The following is a 12,134-nucleotide window of genomic DNA, read 5'->3' on the forward strand; positions in this document are numbered from 1 at the left end:
GAATTCCAGATACCTTTGGGAACATGTGACTGAATTTATGTTGGAGCCAACAAGTGCATCACACATCCGACAGTGGCTAGTTGTATAAACTTTGCCTCTGTTAAGACTGTCTTAACTAATTTTACCAACTAAAAATCACTCAATGTAATCAATCTTACTTTTCTGATTCAAATTAGAACAATCTAACTTTTTATGCAATTGACTTGAAAAAATTAGGACCAGTCTTCAAGAAAAAAATTAGATGACTAACTTTTAAGACTAATCTAAGCATCTTATGCAACATGATGAACTCCTTAAATACTGTTAAAACATTTTGATTTGTTTGACATAATGGTCACAAAATCACATAATGATTTTTTTCATAGTTTAAGTCCCACTATAAAATGTGAGCATTGTAACAATACAAAATGAGTAGGAGTGCCCAAATGTTTTAATGATAGTGTAAGCGCTATTTTGTTATAGTACAGTGATGACATATAGCATACATACACTTGCATTATTACATAGTGTTTATTACATAACGCTATACACAGTAAAATATAAATAATATCATAAATCTACATAATATTTGGTACAAGAAGTTTGATTATTTGTATGACTGTTTCTTTTACTGTCTATGGTATGACTGGATGAGGTGTTGACCGTCCCAACATGGCGAACTGACGCCTCCAACTTCTGGCATCTTCAGTGCGCGCCTAGGTTACGTCATCACGCACTTTCGTTCAGTCTTGAGTATGAAAACAATAAACAACCCGTTGACCAGAGGAACCGTAGAGGACCTGTCGCATATTTGAGTGACATATATTATTAAAGACAGAACCGGAGTGATCATTTTCAACACAAAGAATCTCTTGTAAACTCTGCTGTGGACAAACCTACGTCCAAAAACGAAGAACCGGGGGATTTTGGTGTCAAAAGACAGGAAGTTATTTAACCCGCTTTTGTCCATCCTAGTAGGCTTGTATTCTTGTATTCTCACTTTCACACACTACCGAGGGGGGTTTAAGTCTGTTATGCAGGACTGGTCTCTTGTTCCACCACCTCTCAGCTCCCTCTCCCCGTCTGCTCTGGCCCTATGTCTCGGTGGCTCTTCCCCTGGTCGGGCTCAATAAAGAAACGGGCCTGTCGGTACCTCCTGCAGCACTATCTGGGCCACTTTTTGGAGGAGAGACTCAGTTTGGACCAGCTGAGCTTGGACCTGTACAATGGCAGCGGGGTCATTAGTGAAATTAACCTGGATGTGTGGGTAAGTGTGGGGTAAGACATGCCCAGGCCGGTTTCCTTGTCCCCTTATTGCCAGTGTTTCGCAATATCTGGACTTGAGTTTGAGATCAACACATCTAGTTGAAAGAGCACTCGTGTTTCCAAAGTTTTGATGACTTGTGCAGAAAAGACTGCATCTTAGTAAACCTTTGTCAATGTGTCTCGAGACCAGGAAGAGAATCTAAGTTTTGCTTTCACATTTTGAGTCTGCACACATCTGGGGCTTGGTGGAAAAGTTGAGAGAAAAACGGATTTTATTTATTAAAAAAAAAAAAGATTATAATAGATAATAACAAATTGATAAATTAACAAATCTAACATTATGGTAATTTATTTTAAATATAAATAGATTGTACACATTTATAATATAAAATTTTCCAGTGTATAAATTGTGTTTAAAAGTTATACAAATCAGTCAATATACTACTACCGGTATTTAGGCTAAGTAGTTAAAATTGTCATTCATATCAATTCATGTATCACCTATTTTCATCATAATGTATAGGACTGGCCTACAGGAAAGAACAGTTTGTTTAGTCTAATATTGTGTTGGTCTCATTATACAATGATTCATTGCTTGTCTTTGTTGAATAATACAGAAGATAAACAAATAATCGTTAATTAAATTACAATATTGGTTTAAAAAAATGCAATTAGATTATTTTCCAAATTCGTTCAGCCCTACTTTATAAATACAAATATATTTAATCATTTAAAATTTTAAAATAGGGGTCAATTGAACAAGGATTATCATATTTGGGGGCATGTTTCATGAATTAACACAACATCCTTCTCCTGTTTCACGGTCATTTTTACATCTTCTGTTCTTACATGTGATCATTTGACCTTCAGATTCACTAACTATACTCTTTTCAGGCAGTGAACGAGTTGTTGGAGTCGTTGGGAGCTCCGCTGGAGATTGTTGAAGGTTTTGTGAACACTATCGCAGTGACTATTCCCTGGGCAGCACTTGTGACAGAACACTGCACCCTTGAAGTCACTGGATTGCAAATAACATGCAGACCCAAATACAGAACCAGTGAGTTCTGTTGACCATTCTTTGTGGACTCGTTTGGTTTGATGCATATAGCCATATTTTATACAGGATTGAGTTACTGTTCAATTATTTGTTTTCTGATCTTTGTTAGACGGAAACTGGGATTCCCAAGGGTGGTCGTCATGCATGACGTCCAGCATGCAGCTGGCCCAGGAGTGCCTGAAGGACCCGCCCGAGGCGTCAGAAGAGCCGCCTGCTCCACTGGAGGGGCTGGAAATGTTTGCACAGACCATCGAGACAGGTGTGTGTCAGCTCTTGTGTCTAGTACATTTGTATATTTATTCATGAAGTAAAACTCTCCTAAACTTTCCTTGATCTTTGACATTTGTCCCAGGCTGTGGATTTTCATCCATATCTCTTATTGTTTTAGTTATAACATAATTTGTATGTATTTATTTCTATTTTTATTTAGTTTATATATTTAATTTAATATATATTTTTATTATTCATTTAAAACAACAAATATGTACATGTATTTATTTATATGGTTGGCATGGATAATATACTCTCAGCCAGTAATTATTACTAAATAAGCCTTACAGGGTGATTGAGATCCTGATGTGTGGCAGACAACCAGCTATTTATCAATTTATCACATGAACGTGTGTGTGTTTGCAGTCCTACGTCGAATAAAAGTCACCTTCCTGGACACTATAGTGCGAGTAGAACACCATTCCCTGGACGCTGAAGCCGGGGTTGCCTTAGAGATGCGCATTAAACGGTGAGGCCATGAACTCCATCCTGATGCATCTAGTGATGTATTTTGTTTTTGTCTATTTATTTATAAAGTATGATGAATTAATAGTGTGCTAGCTAATATATAAATGGGTCAGTATGATGTTTTAATGTTTTTGAGAAGAAGTTCCTCACCAAGGCTGCATTTATTTGGGGGGGATACAGTAATATTATGAAATATTTTTACACTTCAAAATAACTGTTTTCTATTTCAATATATTTTAAAATGTAATTTAATCCTGTGATGTCAAAGCTGAATTTTCAGCATCATTACTCCAGAGTCGCATGATCCTTTAGAAATCATTCTTATATGCTGATTTGCTGCTCAAGAACCATTTCTTCTTATTACTATCAATATTGGGAGCAGTTTTACTGCTTTATATTCTTGTGGAAACTGCTACATTTTTTTGTTAGGATTCTTTGATGAACAGAAACTTCAAAAGAATATTTTTTTGTAACATTCTAAGATCTGGTTTCACCAACAGTGCTTGGATTAAGCCCGGATTAGGCCTTAGTTCAAATAGGACATTTAATTCGCTTTTATAAACATGCCTTAGAAAAAAACTGGTGTGCATCTTGAGACAAAACAATGGCAGTGACAAATTTTAAGATATCTCAGTGCAAGTTGCTTTCAGTTAAAACAGCTCTAACATGCGTTTTTGTCTGGGACTAGTTTAATCATTGTCTGTGAAACCGGGGTAGATGTCTTAACTGTCACTTTTGATCAATTGATCAATTTAATCTAAACAAAAGTATTGTACTATGTTATTGTAAAAACATTTTTTTTCCAGTCAAAATACTTTGAAAAATTTTTTTTACATGATTTGAATCGATTTACAGGTTAAGCTAAAAATACTCATTGGCTCATGTGCAATCCATTGTTTGTGACCAAGCTGTTTTGTCCCCGGTGGTGGTGTGTGGTACTACAGGGTGGATTATTGTGATGAGGCTGTGAGAGACTCAAACCAGACAGTGCCTGTAGACATCCACCAGCCACCAGCCTTCCTGCACAAGATCCTTCAGCTCAACTCCGTACAGCTGCTCTACGAGACCCTGGGAGGATCACCGGTGAGGAAACTATAGACCCCTTTTGCGCTGACGTCACAATTACGTCACGGCGTTAGCTGGAGGCAAAACAAAGTGAAAACTGGAGGCGGCCAATACAAACCAGCACAGATTCGGCTACATAATAAGGATCTTAAATAGCTATTTTATTAAATGTCATCTTGTTGTGTTTCTGGATGCAAGAATCACCTACAGGATCCAATTTGAAATTTTATCGCATGATGTTTTCTAAATTATTGTGATTATTGGTGAATCATCTATGATTGTATACATTGTTGTGATTGATTGTGATAGACTTTTAAAAGATCCTGGTAAGAAAGAATAATCAAATATATAGTTAATTAATATAATTTTAATACATAAAAAATATTTTTATTTTTAGAAAATATTCACATCATTAAAATTGCACTGTAATGTCACTCTTTACATTGTCGTCTTCTGGCCTTGGCGCTGGGAAGGACCACGCAATGTAACGTTGCCACAAGTCAAGACCATTCATCACATAGTTATAGTCATCTAAAGATCTATATGGCCCTCAGTTTGTCTTTACGCTCGGTTTCTCTGTCAGGTAGGTGTAGAAGTCAGGCCACTAAACCGAGGTAACGTTAATCCTGTCAGATCGTCCATCCATTGACTGAGCGTGTATGGGTCGGCCAATCTGGTTCCGTCCGTTAAAATTAACTTTTACAAATAACAATCGCGGTCCTGGACAGTGAGTGACCTTGCACATTAAGATAAAATCTGGTTTTCTCCTGTCATTGTTAAAAAACAAGCCAACAAATCTTGCAAACTAGCATTAGTGAAGCGGCCAGAGGGATCGTTCTGCCTCCACCTAAGCTCTGCCCACACCGTCATCATGTTTACCAACTGAAAAGGGGTCTATACAACCTGTTAGTAAGTGGTGTTTACATTTAGTATGACTCCCCTTTTTTCTGCATTTCTGTTCTAGCTTGTGTACTAATCTAACTTTTACTTTAAACTTAAATACTGTGTACCACAAATATTGTTGGCTATTTTGATAAATCGCTTCTGATGTTCCTTATTTTGAAGGCGGTTTGGTTAAAAGCATCTGCTAAACGCATAAATATAAATGTTGCAATGGCAAGCATACTTTTCTGTAATGGACATTGTCATTCAACTCATCCATTTAGGGGCTGATTCATTCTGATGTCATGGTGAGCAGCAGGGAGACGGATAAGACAGATGAAAATGAAGAAGATGATGATGCCTCCGATGCCCCTCAATCATTGCATCCCACCCAGAAGCCCCCTGAGCCTCTGCTGATTGGACAATGCTCTGGATTCATAGAGACAACAGTCAAAATCAAACAAAATGAAATGCTGCCGGGGCCCAAGGTTTGTGTGCACAATAAGAAATAATAAAGCCTTTTGCCATGTTTGTTGTTAGATGTATGATGTTAACTAACCAAATAAAATGTATAATATTATAGCTGTATATTACTGCCATATGGATACACTCCATTTCGTTGATACACTCATGTCTGGCAGATAACAGAATACTTCCTAATTGTATAATTTAAACAAAGCAATTTTACAGAAAATGCTTCAAACTACTATATGTATTGTAAAAGGTGCTATACAAACTTAAAATACTGAATTGAATAGGAATTGTTATGTGAGATGGACAGTCATGTTTCTTTTGAATCAGATTAAATGATTAGATCATTGCTTGAGCATGCATGTAAGATTTTTATTAGTTCAATCCAAAAGATACATCTTTGTTTCATTGTTCACACATTTCTTTTTCCTCTTAGTTTGAGTTGGATGGGAAAGTAGGGTGTCTCCACCTGCTGCTGTCCCCCAGTCAGATCACTCAGCTGACAGACCTCCTGTCCTCCCTCTGCATCGAGACATCAGGTAACATGAGCACTCAGTTGTGTGTTTGGTCATCGTCTTTTAACGCGTTATAATTCACTGTCCCTTTTTAAATGTCTTAAAGTATAGTACAAATGAGACAAATCAACAATCATCATGTGGCTGTTTGCACCAGCATGAATTTAGCCATTTTCTTCAGTCATTGACAGTGTCCAGTGCTCTTTCTCTCTCTGTTTGTCAGACGGCAGTGGTGGTGTTGGTCTGTCTGGTGGGGGTGTTTCTAGGCCTCTGGGTTCTGATGATCTGCGATTGATTGAAGAGGATCTTAATAAGCAGCTGAACACAGAAATGTATGACAGAGACCTGGAGTTGGACTCAGAGCCCTATATCAGCACCATGGTGAACGGAGGTGAGGATAATCAATATTTTGTTGAGGTTATTATTGATGACTGATTATAATTGTGGGTATGTTCAGAATGGCATACTACTAGATGACTATTTTTGCAGTAAACTACTGGTCTAAAGTTTGGAATAATTATGATTTTTTTCTTTTCTTCAATGTTTGCGAAAAAAGTCTCTTATGCTCACCAAGGCTGTTCATTTGATCAATAGTACAGTAAAAACAGTAGTGTTGTAAATGTATTATTACAATTTAAGAGAACTGTTCTCTATTTGAATATATTTTTAAATATAATATATTCCTGTGATGGCATGGCAAAGCTCAATTTTCAGCATCATTACTCCAGTCTTCAGTGTCACATGATCCGTCAGAAATCATTCTAATGATGATTTGCTGCTCAAGAAACATTTATTATTATCAATGATAAAAACCTCTGGAACTATTTCTAGTTCTGTATTTTGCTAGAATTGCTTAATTTTTGTTTGTTATTCTGTGTTTTGATCTTGACCATTCTTCTGTCTCAGACATGTTTTATTCAATGGGTCCTGGCTATATGACCAGCAGTGTGCTGTCGACACGCTCTGGGAGTGAATTATCTGACAGCGATATGGAGTCGTCCATTCATAGCCAGAGCAGCCTGGCTCAAACAAACCCTCTGTCTACACAGGTCAGTGCTTATATGTGCAAAGGTGTTTTCTCATCAAGTTCAGAATGATTCATTCAGGTCTCCGAACTTTCTTTCAGAGAATGACAAAAAAAAATTGTTTTGTTACAAAAACATTTATACTTTTCTCTCGTTAAGTCGCATTAGATTTGCTCTATTGTATTTTGCTGTATTAAAAACAATTATCTAATACTTTAGTATAATTCATGCAACCTTTCAGACCACATATTAATTCAGAGACTACTTTTTTTAAATTCAGTTGCATAAGTAAATGGCACTAACAGCGCCAAGGTCATTGGTTTTATTCCCAGGTAATGCATGAACTGATAAACAGTATACCTTTATACAAGTCACTTTGGTTAAAAGCATCTGCCAAATGCATAAACGTATAATATACGGGGTTTAAGATAACAAACTTTCACTTGTACATACAAATAAATGTTTTAACTTAATATATTGATGTTGATCAAGTCCATGGACCTGTTCTGCATCAGCTACCGATGCCTGTATGTGTATGATTGGCCTGCTCTTTATGATGTGTCTCTTACAGGGTATGCTCAACTGTCCTCGTCGTTATCCTGTACCAGGATCCTTATCTAGTTTGCCTCAATGTAGCAGACCTCCAAGTATGTATCTAAACCTGTTTTAAACACACGTTGTGTATGTCACTGCATTCCATTAACTTTTTATTTTGCAATCCGTCAACTGTGTTTTCATTTTGTCCCCCAATAGAACGGTCGTCTCGAGACGGCCAATCAGAGCCGATGAAACCAGATTCGTTGCTTCGCCTCTCACTGGGCGGAGTCACCCTGACTCTTTTAGAGCAGGACCCACCTCCTGGGCCGGATGGGCTCTCCTCATTGGCTGAGGTGTCAAAGTTGTTTTTCCGTGAGCTTGCGTTCTTTAAGGACAGTATGTTCAGCGAGAGAGACTTTCAGAACCTGAGAGGAAGCTTTGCTAAAGCATGTGCCCACTCCCACATCAGGTACGACAGGAATCAACTGCTATGCTCACTGATTGTATATGTACGTGCTCGCACTTCTTTTGACTCCCTCTGACCTCTGGTCTTCAGGGTGACCGGTGCAGCAGTGCAACTGGCATGTGAGATGCGTAGCGCAGGGCGACACATCCGAGCCACGACCTCCGACCTCTCCTTCAGCAGGCTGGAACTGCTGGAGTGCCTGTGGGACTCGGGCGGTCCACAGTACACAGAAGTAAACAGCACATCTTCAGACTCTTACACCCAAATGCTATTATCTATCAGGCTTTCTGGGTTGGGTGATGGGTTCACATTTTAGGTGTTTTTAATTTTCATCTGAAGTCCACTCTTTTTTTTTACCAAAATCTGTCCTTATTTATATATTTGTTAATCTTTACTATAAAGTTCAGCAACAATCTTCCCAAACTTTTCATGAAAAATGCTTAAAAACCAGTTGTTGTCAAAAAAGAGACGTTTTAAAGCATTTCACAACTCTACCCATCAGTGTCAGCTTTCCTGCAGAGTTATGTTCTAATCCTAATTTAATCAAGGTTAAAGCTAAACTGCAGGAATGTGGACCTCGAGGGACCGAGTTGAGAATCCCTTGCTTTATAGACTTCCTGCATTTTTCTGCCAAAATAAAATAAATGTTGGATGTTTATCATTTTAGAATGAAGAAATTAAACAGTCATAAATAGTATTGTAAAATAAATTTAAATAAATGTTTACAGTTAAATATAACAATAGTTATTTTGCTTCATATTTTTCTTTAGAAGTAGTAGTAGTAATAATAATAATAACCATTAATAATAATAATTAAAATCAATTAAATGTAACTCATTAACTAATGTTAACGAATTGAGCAATATTGTAAAGTGTTACCATTTTATATGACCATTTTTCTCCCCTCTCTCTAAACCCTTAAAATTATAAAAAGCTTAGAATTAAATAGCTGCCATTTTAAGACTACATGTAAATGACTTATGATTATCATTGGCTGGCCACATACTGATCTAATCTTTGACTAATATTTGAACTCTTATTTCATGTAAAGTGCAGTAATGTCCTGTTTTTCATTAGATGTCCTCTTGAAACTCATTTGCTAAATCATTTTGTAGAAATATTTAGTTTAATTGTTTTCTTTTTTTTTTCTGTTGCACTCTGGAATACAATCTGGATGGTCAAAACATCCAAACGGCCTTATTACCAGAAATTTACAAGTTGTTCGCCAGATTATTACAGTGGTGTAATGGTTTAATATAGTTACAGCTCAGTAGCTTTGCCAACTGCTCAAGGATAATCATAAACAGATGTGAATACAGTTTGAGTTATGACAAGTCAGACTTGCAAATCCCCAGCGGGAAACATCTTGCAGGCTGATGAAGGTTCTGGAAGAGTTCTTTTGAAATGCATGTGTGTTTCTTTTCCCAGCTTTTGCAGTTCCAGTCAGCCGGTGTCTTCACGATGGGCACCACTGCCAGACCCTGTGCCCAGTTCCACCACAGTCTATCTGAGAAGCACATGCGTAAAGTACTGCAGCTTGACAGAGTCTTGTGGCATTGACTTGTGAGAAGTTTTCTTGTCTTTAATACTTTCGCTATAGGTCTATGTTAAAGTGTTCTTGCTGTTTTCTGTCGTGTAGAGTGGAAGCAGGCGGCGTGTGGTGCGCAGAGACAGCTCGCTGCGGGTCGAGCTCGGGGAGCTCAGCTCTGAGTTGGACCTTGACATTCTGGGCCGACTGGAGGACATCCTGCAGGCCCTGAGCCACTGTCCATCGCCACCACAAAGAAACACAGCACATGCTGCAGAGGTCACTAGATGCTCCTGTTCAAAAATAATAACCCATTCCTCACCAAAAAGGAATTCACAATGAAACTGGTTGTAATGTATAGTTTATTCCTCTCTCTTTTTCTTTACAGTCTCATTTGTTGGAGCTTCACTCTTCTCTCCAACTTCAATCTCCTTACGCCGTCCTGAAGGTCCGTTTCCCCATCCCTGACCTTCGACCCCTGGGGCTGAGGCGGCCTTTAAGCCAGCGGGCAGTGCGAAGTGAGATCTTGAGTCTGCAGATCTCTAATCTGGAGCTGAAGTCTCAGCAGGGGCCAGACGTTCAGCAGGATGGCCCCTGCAACCCAGGAGCCAAACTTACCAAACTACTAGAGGCCTGTTTCACCGATCTGCATGGTAAAGCATCCAAAGATCATTTATTCTATTCAGTTATCACATACACTACAATGAATACTTTTATTCAGCAAGTAGTGTGTCTCTAATGCCTAAGCCTCATATGCTGGGCTAAATGTCTTTTTTATTTTATTATTATTTTATTTTTTTAAATTCAATTCCCATTTACATTTTTTTATATATATATAAATGATGCTAGTCAGTGCACATTTTTCTAAAAGTAAAATATATATTTGCTGTTAGTTTCTTTTAGATTTTGTTTCTGTTTCACTCTGTTTATATTCTTTCTACGGTCTAGTGTTTAGAAATCAATGTTGTTTTCTTTATAAAATTTGATGTGTGTTTTAGGAGTGTATGAAGGCTGGGAGGGAGAAGCATTTCCCTGTATCCGTGTGCAGAAGAGCCCAGATCCGCAGAACCCTGATGGCATTCCCAGGTGAGTCAGTGAGTGTATGTGTGTCTGAGATTATGCTTTGGGTGAAATATAACACAATATGTTATACAAATCTTTATAATCTTAGCTCCCTCTCTTTTCCACCTGTAGGATTCAGGTGCGAGTGAATGAGGGAGCGGGATCTGACGGTGTGGGTGTGTGTGAAGGGGTGAACAGGGATCTGGGGCTGGGCTCCATGTCTCTGGAGAACCCATGTGAACTAAGAGAGAAAAACAGCTCTCCCTTCTCTTCCAATCGCACCATGTTTGAGACGGAAGAGGTATGTCCAGTCTGCCCTTCTGTCTGTCTTTCATTCATTCTTAAACTTCACTCATTCTCTGTCTCTTTCTCAGATGGTGATCCCAGCTGACCCAGAGGAGATGGAAGAGTTTCAGTCTCAGTGTATATGTCAGTGTCAGTATGTGGTTGATATCACGTTTCCTGTAGCTTACATCCTTCTGCCCAGTAAAGAGGCTTTTCTGAGCATCTATAACAGGTATCGCTCAATTCTTACACATTCAAAAGAACATTGATTTCAAATACCCTTTTCAGCATAAAATAACATTTTAGATTACATGCATGTTGTGTCAGGTATAAAATTAATTTTTTTCTATCTTTTTTTGTCAGCCAATCCTTTGTATTTTTCAAAATAAAATAGAAAAAAACTCTTTAACTCTTTCTCCCCAGGATTAATAATGATCTGTTGATGTGGGAGCCTCCTCCACCTCCTCCGTCCCCTCCTCCTGCTCCTCCTTCTTCTTTTCAAAGCTCTCGTAGTCCCTCGCACCAGCACAGGCCTGAAGAGGATGAATTTTACCTCTGTAAATCTGCATTCAGGCTGGGTCAGTCTTGATCATCTGTTTCATATTTCAAATTATTAACATTTTGGCTCAGGGTTATTTTACTATTACTACTATACTATTATATTGTACACTCACCTAAAGGATTATTAGGAACACCTGTTCAATTTCTCATTAATTCAATTATCTAATCAACCAATCACATGGCAGTTGCTTCAATGCATTTAGGGGTGTGGTCCTGGTCAAGACAATCTCCTGAACTCCAAACTGAATGTCAGAATGGGATAGAAAGGTGATTTAAGCAATTATGAGCGTGGCATGGTTGTTGGTGCCAGACGGGCCGGTCTGAGTATTTCACAATCTGCTCAGTTACTGGGATTTTCACGCACAGCCATTTCTAGGGTTTACAAAGAATTGTGTGAAAAGGGAAAAACATCCAGTATGTGGCAGTCCTGTGGGCGAAAATGCCTTGTTGATGCAAGAGTTCAGAGGAGAATGGGCCGACTGATTCAAGCTGATAGAAGAGCAACTTTGACTGAAATAACCACTCGTTACAACCGAGGTATGCAGCACAGCATTTGTGAAGCCACAACACGCACAACCTTCAGGCGGATGGTCTACAACAGCAGTAGACCCCACCGGGTACCACTCATCTCCACTACAAATAGGAAAAAGAGGCTACAATTTGCAAGAGCTCACCAAAATTGGACAGTTGAAGACTG

At 38.4% G+C, this 12,134-nt stretch overlaps 1 protein-coding gene across 2 annotated transcripts in view; it reads left to right on the forward strand.

Annotated features, from left to right (window-relative positions):
- The first annotated feature begins 686 nt into the window (after positions 1-686).
- The window catches only part of atg2a (autophagy related 2A), a 36,662-nt gene continuing 25,214 nt past the window's right edge, over positions 687-12,134 (forward strand). The window contains exons 1-19 of one of the 2 annotated variants that reach the window (XM_077247384.1): positions 687-1,246; positions 2,140-2,302; positions 2,412-2,561; positions 2,939-3,041; positions 3,985-4,123; positions 5,272-5,475; positions 5,895-5,997; positions 6,197-6,364; positions 6,880-7,022; positions 7,570-7,645; positions 7,752-8,004; positions 8,092-8,233; positions 9,430-9,528; positions 9,641-9,808; positions 9,918-10,182; positions 10,528-10,615; positions 10,724-10,892; positions 10,966-11,108; positions 11,300-11,454. In XM_077247384.1, coding sequence (XP_077103499.1) covers positions 1,076-1,246; positions 2,140-2,302; positions 2,412-2,561; positions 2,939-3,041; positions 3,985-4,123; positions 5,272-5,475; positions 5,895-5,997; positions 6,197-6,364; positions 6,880-7,022; positions 7,570-7,645; positions 7,752-8,004; positions 8,092-8,233; positions 9,430-9,528; positions 9,641-9,808; positions 9,918-10,182; positions 10,528-10,615; positions 10,724-10,892; positions 10,966-11,108; positions 11,300-11,454 — 2,902 coding nt within the window. In that variant the 5' untranslated portion in view covers positions 687-1,075. The remainder of the gene's footprint in view (positions 1,247-2,139; positions 2,303-2,411; positions 2,562-2,938; positions 3,042-3,984; positions 4,124-5,271; positions 5,476-5,894; positions 5,998-6,196; positions 6,365-6,879; positions 7,023-7,569; positions 7,646-7,751; positions 8,005-8,091; positions 8,234-9,429; positions 9,529-9,640; positions 9,809-9,917; positions 10,183-10,527; positions 10,616-10,723; positions 10,893-10,965; positions 11,109-11,299; positions 11,455-12,134) is intronic. The other variant, XM_077247383.1, reaches the window with a different exon arrangement.

Source organism: Siphateles boraxobius, unplaced genomic scaffold, assembly GCF_051911475.1.
Source record: "Siphateles boraxobius isolate OS27281-9 unplaced genomic scaffold, OSU_SipBor_1 3, whole genome shotgun sequence".
NCBI classification, from domain to species: Eukaryota; Metazoa; Chordata; class Actinopteri; order Cypriniformes; family Leuciscidae; genus Siphateles; species Siphateles boraxobius.